We start from the raw sequence: 13,809 nt of genomic DNA on the forward strand, positions 1-13,809 counted from the left end.
CCACACATACTTAGCAGTGATAGCAGCAGATGCAGAGTAGTAGAAATATTGGAGACTTCATGCACTAATATCTAAGCTCAAAGATTTACCCAAGCAGGGACTGTAAAATGGCACTGAGGGTTCCCGGTTGCTTGGAGCTGCAAGGGCTCAGTATGCTGCGAAGAGGAACAAATTATCCCATGCCTGAGTCGTTCCAGTGTAGGTGACTGGATACAACATAAAACTAGCCCTGTGGATTTTCCGACTCCATTCCAGCAGAGAGGCAGGTGGTTTTGCTCCCCCTGACAAGGGCAGGGCTTTGGCCCATGCACTCCTGGCCTGGGGTGTTTAATTAAATCTGCTTTTAAATGCCAGTTGAAGTTGTATTGTTTGGGAACGTAAAAAGGAGGTGGCAAAAACACGTGTGGGGGAGAAGGACCATTCCCACGCTGACATGGCAGCTGTTAGGGTTCAAGGGGACGGATTGGTTTGGCAGGTCTTGAGCATGCAAATGTTACGACTTGGGGCTAGGTGGTGAGAAGGCTGTTCTCGACCCCGGCTGTGGCACGCAGGCAGATCACGGGTATTCAAAGCGAGAGCCGGCGGGCTGGAAACCCAGCGGCAACGCAAGGCACGTGCTCTTTAATTGCCGGAGTGAGGCCGCTGGGGGGAGCGTCCCGGGCGGGGGGAGGCCGTTGTCGGGGCCCATGAGCGAGCGTCTAAGGATTCCTCCTCGCCATGGAAACAGCAGCAGCAGCAGCAGCAAACAGGGCCCGCGGGGCTGGCCGGGAAGCCGGCGGAGGAGGGCGCAGGCGGAGCGCGCGGCGGCGGCGGGCGCCCGGCGCTGCCCCGCGCAGCAAGAGGGGGGCGCCGGCGATGGAGAAGGGGGCGGGGGATCAACGTAGGGCGGTTGCTGCCGCCCCCCCGGGCAGAGCGCAGCCCCAAGCCAAGCCGGGCTATCGCCACCCCAGGCCCGCCCAGCCCATCGCGCCGGTGGAGAACATCAAAGAAATGCAGGTGAGGCGCGCGCGCGGTGTTTCTTCCGGCCCGAAGCGGGGCGGCGGGGGAGGGGCTCTGCTGCTCCCCCCGCGGGAGAGAAGCAACGCGGAGCCTTTTGCCCGCCGGGCCACGTGGGCCAGAGCGCTCACCGCGCTGCGGCCGGGGCCCGGCTACCGCGGGTGCGCGTCGCGGCCGGGGGCGGGGAGCGAGAGAGACTCGGTCCGGACATCCGTCACGCGCGCCCCCGCGCGGGCTCAGCCTCCTCCCCGCAGCAGCTGCCCCCCCCCCCCCCCGCACCCTGAGCGCGCGCCGGGGCAAGCCGAGCGGCGCCCTCAAACAGGGGCTTTCAGCCTCTTCCGGGCAAAGGACTCGTCAGGCGACCCGAGGTGGGGTCATGGGCGATATGGGAGTCGGGAGCCCTGACCCTGGGTCATGAGCCCAGGCTGACAGGCCTTTCAAAGGAAAACGACTAGAATAAAATGGTTTGAGCATTAGCTTGCTAAACCCAGGGTTGTGAGTTCAATCCCTGAGGGGGCCATTTGGGGCAAAAATTGGGGATTGGTCCTGCTTTGAGCAGGGGGTTGGACTAGATGACCTCCTGAGGTCCCTTCCAACCCTGAGATTCTATGATTCTATGATTCTATGACTGGTCTATTGCCTGTAGAAGGCGATTTCCCCTGGGGGGAGAAGGGACGAAGAGGCATTCAGCCCAACCGGACCTTCCAAGTATTGCCAGGCACCTATAGGTGTCCCCTTGTCACGACTTTCCGCCCAACAGCCGTGCTCTCATCGCACACTTGCAATTCCCATCTCTTCATGGGCTGTAATTGTACACACACACACGCCTGCCTACTAGACTTTTCACTCCCTAAGTCTGATGAAGTGGGTTCCAGCCCACGAAAGCTTGTGCCCCAATACATTTGTTAGTCTCTACGGTGCCACAAGGACTCCTCGGTTTAGTTGAAAGGAATGACCTCCAAAGGCCTGAGTTTGAGGGGAAGGAAAAGGAGCTGCCCTTCTTAAATGCTTCCAAACATGTTTTACCCTGCTGTTAGTGCCCTGGCTGCTCTGTTTTCAGCCACGCACTAGCCCTGGCTCACGCCAGGAATTTGCCTTGCAAATTTGTAGGCTGGCCTTAACTTCCCCACCCCTCGGGGTTAGGGTGGCCTGAGAAGGAGCACTCAGGTGTGTGTAAGTGGAGGAGGAAGGGCATGCACAGTGCTTGCCCTGGGAGGTGATCTGAATTGAACAGCAGTGCTCTGAGCCTCTCTGCAGCTGTCAGCTGAGTTGCCTGATCTCCAGCAGCCTTACTACCAATTTCCTCAATCCATTCATCCCCTTAAACTCACCTGCCTGTGGGGATCCCTTTCCCCATCATGAGTGTGAATATTTGTCTTGCCTGGATGAAGCTGCCACTGCTGCTCTTCTTGGCAGGGAGATGGGGAGAGCAATGATCCTGGCCCCTCTCTTTAAGCCTGAATAGGGGTGTAAAGGTCCTGGCACCTTCCCCCACTGCTCCAGGGAAGGGGTGCTAGGGTTTTAACTCTCCCTTTCCCTGTGCTAGGAGCAGTAGGGGCAACTGTAGGAAGAAACCGTGTCTTCTTTGTCTGGAAGAAAAGGGGCAGTCTTAAGGGGAAGAGGAGCCCAGGGAAGCATAGATCTGCAAAGGGAGGTGGTGCAAAAGACTAAGGGATTGAGTACTTTAGCTGAACTCTCAGGAGCACAGCAGGAAACCACACAGTAGCCATGGGGGAGGCAGCTTCATGATATTGAACACAAGATATCCATATGGGTTTATCACAATCTGATAATCCAAAAGGCTGTCAACTCATCCAGGGAGCTCAAAAAAAAAAAATCAATTAGCCTCTAAATGTATGCTGATGTGGTCAGGTTTATGACTATTTGCTGCCATGGCAGTTACTTGGCCCTTAGTATTGTTGACATAAGCCTTGAAATCGGTTACTTATATAGACCTTTGCATGGTTAGACTTCAAGAGAGACTTTCAGGCTAAACTAATTCAATTAACTTCTCCTTTTGTCCAGGGCCCAACAGTATGTATAATCAGGAAGGCTGATGAATATCAAGATTTACAGCCTAAGGCTTTTAATGGATACTCACATGACTACCTTTCATCAAAGAGCAAGGTGTTGATAGTTCATAAGGCCTACTGCATCCAATGAGACCTCAGCAGTCCAAAAGTAATACTAATACATTGCTTTCTTAAGCATGACTAGATAAGGATTGGGGAATGCCAGAAAACAACTAAATACTGGTTGACCTAATGACAGGTTTCAGAGTAGCAGCCGTGTTAGTCTGATGTGATTAGGCCCTATGATGGTATCCCCTGAATAGATATGTGGACAGAGTTGGCAACGGGCTTTGTTGCAAGGATAGGTTCCTGGGTTAGTGGTTCTGTTGTGTGGTGTGTGGTTGCTGGTGAGTATTTGCTTCAGATTGGGGGGCTGTCTGTAAGCAAGGACTGGCCTGTCTCCCAAGATCTGTGAGAGTGATGGGTCGTCCTTCAGGATAGGTTGTAGATCCTTGATGATGCGTTGGAGAGGTTTTAGTTGGGGGCTGAAGGTGATGGCTAGTGGCGTTCTGTTATTTTCTTTGTTGGGCCTGTCCTGTAGTAGGTGACTTCTGGGTACCATCATAGGGCCTAATCACGTCAGCCACACTATCAGAGGCTCGTTCACCTGCGCATCTACCAATGTGATATATGCCATCATGTGCCAGCAATGCCCCTCTGCCATGTACATTGGCCAAACTGGACAGTCTCTACGTAAAAGAATGAATGGACACAAATCAGACGTCAAGAATTATAACATTCAAAAACCAGTTGGAGAACACTTCAATCTCTCTGGTCACTCGAGTCTCTAAGGTGCCACAAGTACTCCTTTTCTTTTTGCGAATACAGACTAACACGGCTGCTACTCTGAGACCTAAGAGTGGCTATCCTTCAACAAAAAAGCTTCAAAAACAGACTCCAACGAGAGACTGCTGAATTGGAATTAATTTGCAAACTGGATACAATTAACTTAGGCTTGAATAGAGACTGGGAATGGATGAGTCATTACACAAAGTAAAACTATTTCCCCATGGTATTTCTCCCCCCCACTATTCCTCAGATATTCTTGTTAACTGCTGGAAATTAGCCTACCTTGCTTGTCACCATGAAAGGTTTTCCTCCCCCCCGCTGGTGATGGCTTATCTTAAGTGATCACTCTCCTTACAGTGTGTATGATAAACCCATTGTTTCATGTTTTCTGTGTGTGTATATAAATCTCCCCTCTGTTTTTTCCACCAAATGCATCCGATGAAGTGAGCTGTAGCTCACGAAAGCTTATGCTCTAATAAATTTGTTAGTCTCTAAGGTGCCACAAGTACTCCTTTTCTTTTTGGTTGACCAAATGTTTGTCTACAATCACAGATAAAAACAGATTTGTTTATGGAGTCCATCCTCTGCAAGTGCAGGTTCACTACACGGTCTCTCCTACCTTAACTTAAATCTGTCAAGTGAGAGGAGCTTCCTCTTCTTAACTTGAAAAAACTTCTCCACTGTCCAATATTCTCTGTAATATTTGTCTAATATCTAGTCTAACCTGCCACAAACTCTTCTCACAGTCTGTGCAAACCCACTAACTTCAGTTGGTGGCAGAAGCCATTTTTTCCCCTCTTTTTATCCCTTTACTTTCAGTTAAACTTGCCCTTTTAAGTTGTGGCACTGTTCAAATGTTGGGGTATATTATCTTGCTTTTCCTTAGTCCTCCTGGTTGTGCAGCTGCGGGGTGAAGGAAAATGAGTCCTCTTTTGTCACTATACTATTCTATATACTATACACTAATGCCTCATTGGTGCTAGAGATGAGAAATTACTGAAGGTAACAGGCAAAACTGTTGAAGATACCAATTACCCACAGTTCAGTGTCCAGGCCTACTGATGGTTGAATATGTTTAAGAATTCACAGCCATCCTCAAATCAAGGCCTCAGTGGTAGCAGATCTATCCTGTGGAGGTGTGGAATTACTTTTATGTAGGCATTACAAAATAAATAGTTTCTAAAACAGATTTATTAAAATAGATGTAATTACAATAGTTTTCAGGTGGGCCAAATTTTACTCATTAAAACCACAGAATGTAGTTGCCTTTCAGAACTGAAGGTCATGTATGCATTTAGGTCACTTTGTCTGGCAATGCATATTGCTGTTAAGTGCCAAATTGAACTTGATTACGATATCTGTTAATGTTTCAGTAGTGGTACTTGAATCATTTGGTACATGAGAGACTTGCTGCTATACCAAAATGACTATCTAGAGTCAACTAGCTACCAAAACATATCACTGTTGTAGTAGTGTCCAGGGTTCCCAATCAGGACTATAGTCCTATGGTGAAAGGATTGTACTCATCCACAGAAAAAACACTCCCTACCCCCAAAGAACTTGCAACATAAGCAGAAACACAGCCTCCAATTAGAACAGAGGGAATAAAAACGAAACACTGAAATCAATGACTAGGTAAGTGTTGAGAAGTGACAAGACTAAGATGCCTGGGCTTTGGGATTGAGTGAAATTTATATGATCTTGGCAACATTATTTTACTGTATTTCAGCAGAGAAGTTTTATAGAAAATCATTCCAAATAGTTATGAATGTTAACAAGAGCTTTATCAGTGGGCTAAATGAATACTCATTTCTTTCAAAGCTTAGGTGTGATCTTGGGAATTAGAGTATAAAAGTGATTAAAGGTAAAATGGTCAAAAGCAGAGGCCAGAGTAGGCAGGATATGTGCATTGATTTCTGCCAGAAAGCCCTTAAATGTTTTTTCCAACTACCTTTCTGTCTAGAAATCAACTTTTCACTTTCATATGATCTGCTTTGAAAGACAGCCATATGAATATTCCACTTTTGCCACACTAGATAATACTGAATATATTTTGTAGTGTGTTATTTCTTAATCAGTTCAGTGAGAAGGTGGAGCCATGAACTGGAGATTTTGGTGCTTTAATTGTTTGTAGGCCTGCAAGCAGCTGCCCTACAGTTGAGGAGGTGGCAGTGTTGCTGTTCAAAGCCTGCTTTATAAACATCACAACAATCCACTTGATAGAAAATTGACACCTGTGTGGGGTCTAACATGGTGCAGATTTGGGCTACTGGTCTCTTAGTACAGCCCCCTCCCCCAATAGACTGGGTTTTAACATTTGCTTCATGCTTCTTTGCACAGAGTTGAGGGAGACACTGTGGCTTTTAATCCACACACAATTTACATGACTTGATTGCCTTTAGGCCTAGGTTCAAGTACCAAGAACAGGCTACAAAACCTTCATAAGAAGGGTCACAACCGAGAATACCAAATTCAGGACAAACTGCTGAGAAATAGGGCAGATACACCTCCAACTGGTGCTTATTCTTCCATATGATATACCAAACCAGCAACAAAAGTAAACTTTTGTCTCACCCCACTGGCTAACAAGAATACAGAACTGCAGCCTCTTTAGGTATTCACGTCCTTGTTTCAACACCCAGACAGTAGACTTAATGATGAGTGGTTATTTAAAACCAATTTCATCAACCAAAGGGTTCTTCTGATCCCAAAGGACCAGCCACATACCCAGGTCCCTATACAACTTAGATCTTACCCAATAATCACCCTATTGCCAATCTTTTAGCATAAATAAACCTTTAGATATTAGATAAGAAAGAGGTGAGAGTTAAAATGGGTTAAAAGAATCAAATACCTACAACAATTGCAAAGTTTTTGGATCAGGCTTGAAGCAGTGATGAGATAACTGCTGACGTGTTAAGTCTCTGGTTGCTTCCAAATGATTGGAATGTCCTTAGTCCCTTGGTTAGAATGCTCCCATTAGTATAAATTCATAATCCAGAGAGCAGAGCAGGAAAGAGGCAAAATAGAGATACTTCCAGAGCCTTTTTTAGCTTCTATCAGGTGGCGGGAAACTCACTGTTCTAAGCAAAATCCTTAGCATAGTTTATGGAAAAGTACAGGCACAAGATGGATTAGTACCACATGATCTAATCACATGTCCGTGCCTACTTGGATGAGTCATAGCAGTGGCCATTACCCATATTCTGGTTGGAACGTCCCCAGGAAAGTCCATTAGGTAGGGATAAGCTTCTTCCATGGCCCATTGCGTTTTGTTGATGGGCCATCAACTAGAATACTCCATTCACAATCTGCTGGCTAGACTTATGTAAACTGCCTTGTGGGTGTTATCACAGGAGCAAACCCATTTGAAATACAGGTATGTGGTCAATATTCATAACTTCAGATACTACAATGATACATGCATACAAATAGGATAATCCTATTCCGCAAACCATAATTTTTCCATTGACACCTTACATGACATACTTTGTACAAGCTTTGTTGCAATTGTATAATAGTGGTAGCAACAATGATATACATAGTCATATTTAAATCTATATACCATCCCAAGCAGTTAACCAACTATTGGACTACTTTATTTCTGTACCTAGAGAGTTGTGAGCTAGGTTGCCATCCTTGCAATTAACAGTGTATGTAGTTGATCCCTGCCAGATGTAGGAACTCAAAGGGAGACAGTGGTATAAACCACAGTATCGGTCATGGTGGCAGTGCTATGCTAAGGGCTTGTCTACATTTAAAATGCTGCAGCGGCACAGGTGTGCCACTGCAGTGTAGACAATCTATGCACAGAGGAAGGATTTTCCTGATGGCATCGGTAATCCACTTTTTGAGGTGGTAAATAGATCAATGGAAGAATACTTCTGTCAACCTAATGCTGTCTATATGGGGACTTCGGTTGGCTTAACTATTCCACTTAGGGGTGTGACACAGCCACAATGTAGTTATGCTGACCTAATTTTCTAGTGTAGTCCAGGCCTAAGGATTGATACTCATTTTTCTGTGCAGTTTATGATCTGTTAGAATGTCAAAGAACAAGGGTGTATGTGGAATCTAGAACTGAATCTATTATTGATAAAGGCACATGGAATACAGAAGAGGTTGAGCACCCAAATAGCAGGGCAATAAAAAAAAAATGCATTCTAGCTCTGAGCAGAAGGACTGCTGAGCTCAGCGGAACACAGAAGTAAAATCATGGACACACTGATGTCTTCAAAAATAGCTGCTAAATGTAAGAAACTATTGTACACCAGCTACATCTAGAAGAACAGTAGAGTTTCCCTGGGATACTCAGGATAGCAGTATATGGTGAGCAATGTGTATTATGGGCAACAGGCTACATTAAAGGGGGAAGGAGGAACATCCAGTATCTTGTATGCTAACCAAGAAAAGAGCCCACAGCTGGTGAAAAGTATCTTCTGGCCCCTTGTGTTACATCTTTTCTCTAGAAGTTCCAGTATTGGATAAACACTAATCTGAGTGTCTATGTAGAAATGGGACCCAAAATACCTAAGCTGGTTGGAATTTAAACCTGCAGCTGCAGTGGAAGTGTGTGGATACTTTTACTATTTGTATTACAAATTAAGAGCACCTTATTTTAATAAAAGTTCTTATGAAGTCTTTAGCTGAAATAACTAGATGTTAATTAAAACAAATTCAGATATGTAAAGGCTTACTTATCTTTGCTAATTAGTACAGGTAAGGAATTGTGCCTTACTTACCAAAGGGTCCTGCATAAACCCTAGACAGTTGTAGTGTAGAAAATGTTAATGTAGGCTTATTAAAAATAAGTAGAAACATGACTACAGAACTTCCAAAATTAATTTCATTTGATGTATGTGAATAAGATAGGCAAGTCACACTTTGCACTAAATGCGAATGCTTAAGTTACAGTTAATGAGGCAATTTTAACTCCCAATATTTGCCCCATTTTTGGGTGTGTAGGTCATTACGGTTGCCCCAGCACCTATGACCATAGAGTCAAATGTTTTGTTTTATTATTTAATTGGAGTCTGTTAATGTAAACTTAGCATTTAAAAGCCCACTTGATGTAAAATGGGTTTATGTAATTGATTTTCACACAAACAGAATGGAAAGTGTAGAAAACTAAATTTATAGCTAGTATATATTTCTAACTATCATGTTTCACAGGATATCTAATAGAATTATGCAGTTACACAATTTTTCAACTTGCAATTTTTCAACTTGATAATGCTACGTAAATGCGTTAGGGTGGGTGGGGTAACAGTTATAAAATAGACAAACATGAATACAGAGAGAAGGAAAGGGCAGGTCAGTTTTTCTCTCTGAAATAAGAAGCAAGACAAACTAGTAGATCATCTTGACCATATGTAATAGTGAAGTAAAGGAAATTCCAATTAAAAAGCTTTGCTTAAGTCAAGTTACTGGAACCCTTTTAGTCACTTCTACTACATCTCAAATACCAGACCAAACTTAGAAACCTGCCTTTAGGTCTAATAGCCAACATGGACTGGCAATGCATGGTCAGGAACAAGTTCCTCTTATACAACCCTTATTTCAATTGCCGCAGGTACTCAGGATGATTTTGAAAGTGACCCACTTGGACATGCTGTTCAGAGCGTTGGCATCTTCTTTCCCTGTGATGTATTATATGTTTGCAGTGTCATAGTCAGGTCGGTCCCAGGATATTAGAGAGACAAGGTGGGTGAGGTAACATCTTTTATTGGACAAACTTCTGTTGGTGGAAAAAACGTTTTTGACTGATTGAGAGCTCTTCAGCTCTGGGAAAGGTACCCTGTGTCACAGCTAAATGCCAGGGGGAACAAATAGCCGGGGTGAAAGTAAGTTAGAGGACTTACCCGGTATATCTGAGTCCTGAGCAGGGGGCATGGCCTCAACTGGAGGAGGTGTGGCCTTAACCAGAAGAGGTGGGGCCTTAAATCCCCAGGCTCTTTAAATCTTGATTTAAAGGGCCAGGCTCCAGCTGTGGTAGTGGCGGCTGAGAGCCCGAGGCCCTTTAAATCACCCCCGAGCTACCAGCTGCAGAGGCGGCTGGAAACCCTGGGACTCAGGGACAATTTAAAGGGCCCAGGGCTCCAGCTGCTGCTATCGCATCTGGAAACCTGGCCCTTTAAATCACTGAGGAGCCCTGGAGGCTCCAGGCTGCCACCACTACCTCTGGGCCCTGGCAGAGCTTTAAAGGGCCTGGGGCTCCACTGTGGTAGCAGCTGCCTGAGCCCTGCTACCTGAGCCCTGGGGTAGCGGTGGCTTGACTCCCTCAGGGATTTAAAGGGCCCTGGGGCTCCAGCTGCCGCTACCGCCCCGACCCTTTAAATCCACTCTGGAGCCCCGCCGCTGCTACCCCATGGCTTCGGCAGCAGGGCTCTGGCGGGGATTTAAATGCCCCGGGCGATAGTGGCGGCTGGAGCTCCGGGGCCCTTTAAATCCCCGCTTGAGCCCCACTGCCACTACCCCAGGGCTCGGGCGGCAGGGCTCAGGTGGCAATTTAAAGGGCCCAGGGGGGCTAGTGGGGCTGGAGCTCCGGGGCCCTTTAAATCCCACCACCACTACCCCAGGGCTCGGGCAGCAGGGCTCAGGTGGGGATTTAAAGGCCTGGGGCGGTAGCGGGGGATGGAGCTTCGGGGCCCTTTAAATTGCTGCCAGAGCCTCACCGCTGCTACCCCAGGGCTTGGGCAGCAGGGCTTAGGAGGGGATTTAAAGGGCTCTGGGGCGGTAGTGGGGGCTGGAGCTCCAGGGCCCTTTAAATCCCCGCCAGAGCCCCGCCGCCGCTACCCCAGGGCTTTGGCAGCAGGGCTCAGGTGGAGATTTAAAGGGCCGGGGCAGTAGCAGTGGCTGGAGCTCTGGGGGCCTTTAAATCCCTGCTGCAGCCGCGCCACCGCTACCCAGGGCTTTAAATTGCCATCTGGGAAAGCTGGTCCTGGTACGGCGCACCGGCTCTTACCGGTATGCCGTACTGGGGCGTACCGGCTTACTTTCACCTCTGAGTTTAGCATAAGTAGTTAGCATGCATTCTAAAGGACCATTCAAGGTGAAGTGACCCGTTAACACCCCACACTAGCATCAGCTTTCTGGACACCGTGATCAGCTTCAGCAATGGAACCCTATAGATAAACTGTAGGTAAGAAACCCACAAATCGTACTTATCAGAGATCTAGTAACTGCCCCAAGAAATCTTATCTACAGCCAGGCCCACCGATGCCACAGAACATGCTCTGAAGACAAAGTGCAGGACAGACACCTTGACACACTTAAAACCACCTTCACCAAACAAGGACACTCTACCAGAGAAGTGGATTGCATTATGGAATGGGCCACCCAAATATCCTGAGAGAATGTGCATACAGGATGTAGTCTGATCTATAGATTATGTATTAATTAGATATCACTGAGGTTTGACAGGTTCTTGTGCCAAGATCAGGCCCAGTATTATTAAAATTACTATATAGTGGGGAATCCTGATGTACAGAGTTCCGATACTCGCACTGTAGGAACCTTTTTATATTTACAATAGTTTATTAATACATTTAGCAAAGTCACAAGCACTCTTACCCAATAAGGTAGATAGAGAATAGACTGTACATCTGCACATCCAGATACTCACACCATCCCTTGCAGAACAACCTGAAGTGTTAACCATTCTCTTTCTCATCACTATTACCTTCCTCATCATCACCAGTAGCCATGATCCTGGCACCTCCAAAGGGCTACATCTCTCTTCTCCCACACAGAGGCTGGGATACAACTTTTATAATATGTTACGCTGATGTCATTATGTCTAATGCATATTCAGTAGGGGTTTCTCTCATCTTCCTTATTTGTATTTCCTCACCCTATGAACATTGGGGTGTCCTCTTATAGAATAGTATGTTTATGATCTCAACTTATATATACACGTCAATTTGTTACCATAACACTCTTGTGGTTGGACATCTGTAGATGTTTTATCCAAAAGCTGGTGTTAGCTCATGTTCCTGTGGTTAGTTGGTGGTGTTATGGACAAAATTCCCCCTTACACACTATTTCCAGGTCTCCAAAACTTAGGGAAGTTTATCTGTGCCAAAGTTCATAGGCCTCAAGTGTTATGGTAACGGCTGAAGCAAATGTTTTACAGAATACAGGCATGTAAGTTCCTTGCATTGCCGCTGAATAAAATTAAATGCTAAAGCTAGCTCTACGGGAGACAAGGGAAAAACCCCTCTGACTTTGTACCTCTAGTTGTCACCTACCACCCCACCTATAAAGGTATATTTTCAAACAACTACAACAACTTGATGGGGACCCCCACTTCTGGCTTTCAGACTCCCCAACCTCATCAGAAGCAAGCTCCCCACAGACCAGGATCCATCAACTCAGAGCAGCACCAGACCCTGCCAGAAAAGATGTAAATCATGCAGACCTATCTCCACTGCTACAAGGATCAACACCCCCCACATCAGACTTTAAGATCCATGAGTGCTACGCATGCCTATCACAATATATGGTGTACCTCACCTAGTACACTAAGAACCACAATAACAATTGTGGGTGAAACCAGAAAATCACCACTCTTGAATGAGTGCACACAGAAAATTAAGACAAAACCCACGGTCACCTATGGGCAAACACTTTTCAAAAAATGATCACTCCATATCTGACCTTTGTCCTCATCTTCAAAGAAACCTGCACCCCCCCCAAAAAAAAAACCAAAGCCTGGGAGCTTGAATTCATAACTTTGCTATACACTAAAGCTCATATTCTGAATAAAGACACTGGATTTATGGAGTGATAGGGGACATACTTCCTGAGTGTCTCTTATCAGCTGTGTGTGGTGCTGCAATCTTTCTTGGTTCTGGCACCCCTGTAGGTTGTTGCCCTCCCTGGGCAGGTCTTCAGTGGCTCAGCCTTCTGGCTCACTCATACCATGAAAATTATGAATACCCCTTCCAAGATAATAAAAGGTTTCAGAGTAGCAGCCGTGTTAGTCTGTATTCACAAAAAGAAAAGGAGTACTTGTGGCACCTTAGAGACTAACAAATTTATTAGAGCATAAGCTTTCGTGAGCTACAGCTCACTTCATCGGATGCATTTGGTGGAAAAAACAGAGGAGAGATTTATATACACACACACACAGAGAACATGAAACAATGGGTTTATCATACACACTGTAAGGAGAGTGATCACTTAAGATAAGCCATCACCCACAGCAGGGGGGGGGAAGGAGGAAAACCTTCCATAGTGACAAGCAAGGTAGGCTAATTTCAGCAGTTAACAAGAATATCAGAGGAACAGTGGGGGGTGGGGTGGGGGGGAGAAATACCATGGGGAAATAGTTTTACTTTGTGTAATGACTCATCCATTCCCAGTCTCTATTCAAGCCTAAGTTAATTGTATCCAGTTTGCAAATTAATTCCAATTCAGCAGTCTCTCGTTGGAGTCTGTTTTTGAAGCTTTTTTGTTGAAGTATAGCCACTCTTAGGTCTGTGATAATAATAAAGTTAATAAGTTAATAAGATAATAAAAGTTCAACACACAGTTTGTCCTTACTAGAGTCTTCAGCCCTGTCTCTGAGCCCTCTAAATCTAGTCCCTTTCTCAGGCCTTTAAGAAAGAGTCCAACTGCAACCATTGGTCTACTTTTCCCAGGGTCTTCAGCCCTGCCTCCTGGTCCCTTTAAGTCCTGCCCTTCAATTGAGCTTCCCAATAGAGCCTTGTCCCCTTCTCTGGGCTTAAGCCACTTCACTACTCCAGGTTCCAGCGCAAGGACCCTATGCACAGCAGCCACATACTGCTTCTTTCAGTTTGCTGCTGTAGTTCCCTAGGCCTTTTCCCCCGCACTGTGACTGGGGAGCCACTCTGAGGTTACTCAACTAGGGCAAACTCCAAAGAATGGTGCAGACAATCCCCAAAGCTCGTGGTTATTCTAATACTTAGATCCACCAAGCTAGCAACAG

The 13,809-nt window shown here is 46.0% G+C and overlaps 1 protein-coding gene across 1 annotated transcript in view; it reads left to right on the plus strand.

The window, feature by feature from the left end:
- The first annotated feature begins 653 nt into the window (after positions 1 to 653).
- Positions 654 to 13,809, plus strand: part of DNAH5 (dynein axonemal heavy chain 5) — a 316,306-nt gene continuing 303,150 nt past the window's right edge. Inside the window, exon 1 of the mRNA XM_038392521.2 lies at positions 654 to 996. Within this exon, the coding sequence (XP_038248449.2) occupies positions 718 to 996 (279 nt within the window). The 5' untranslated portion in view covers positions 654 to 717. The remainder of the gene's footprint in view (positions 997 to 13,809) is intronic.

The sequence above is a fragment of the Dermochelys coriacea genome, chromosome 2 (genome assembly GCF_009764565.3).
Source record: "Dermochelys coriacea isolate rDerCor1 chromosome 2, rDerCor1.pri.v4, whole genome shotgun sequence".
Taxonomy (NCBI): Eukaryota; Metazoa; Chordata; order Testudines; family Dermochelyidae; genus Dermochelys; species Dermochelys coriacea.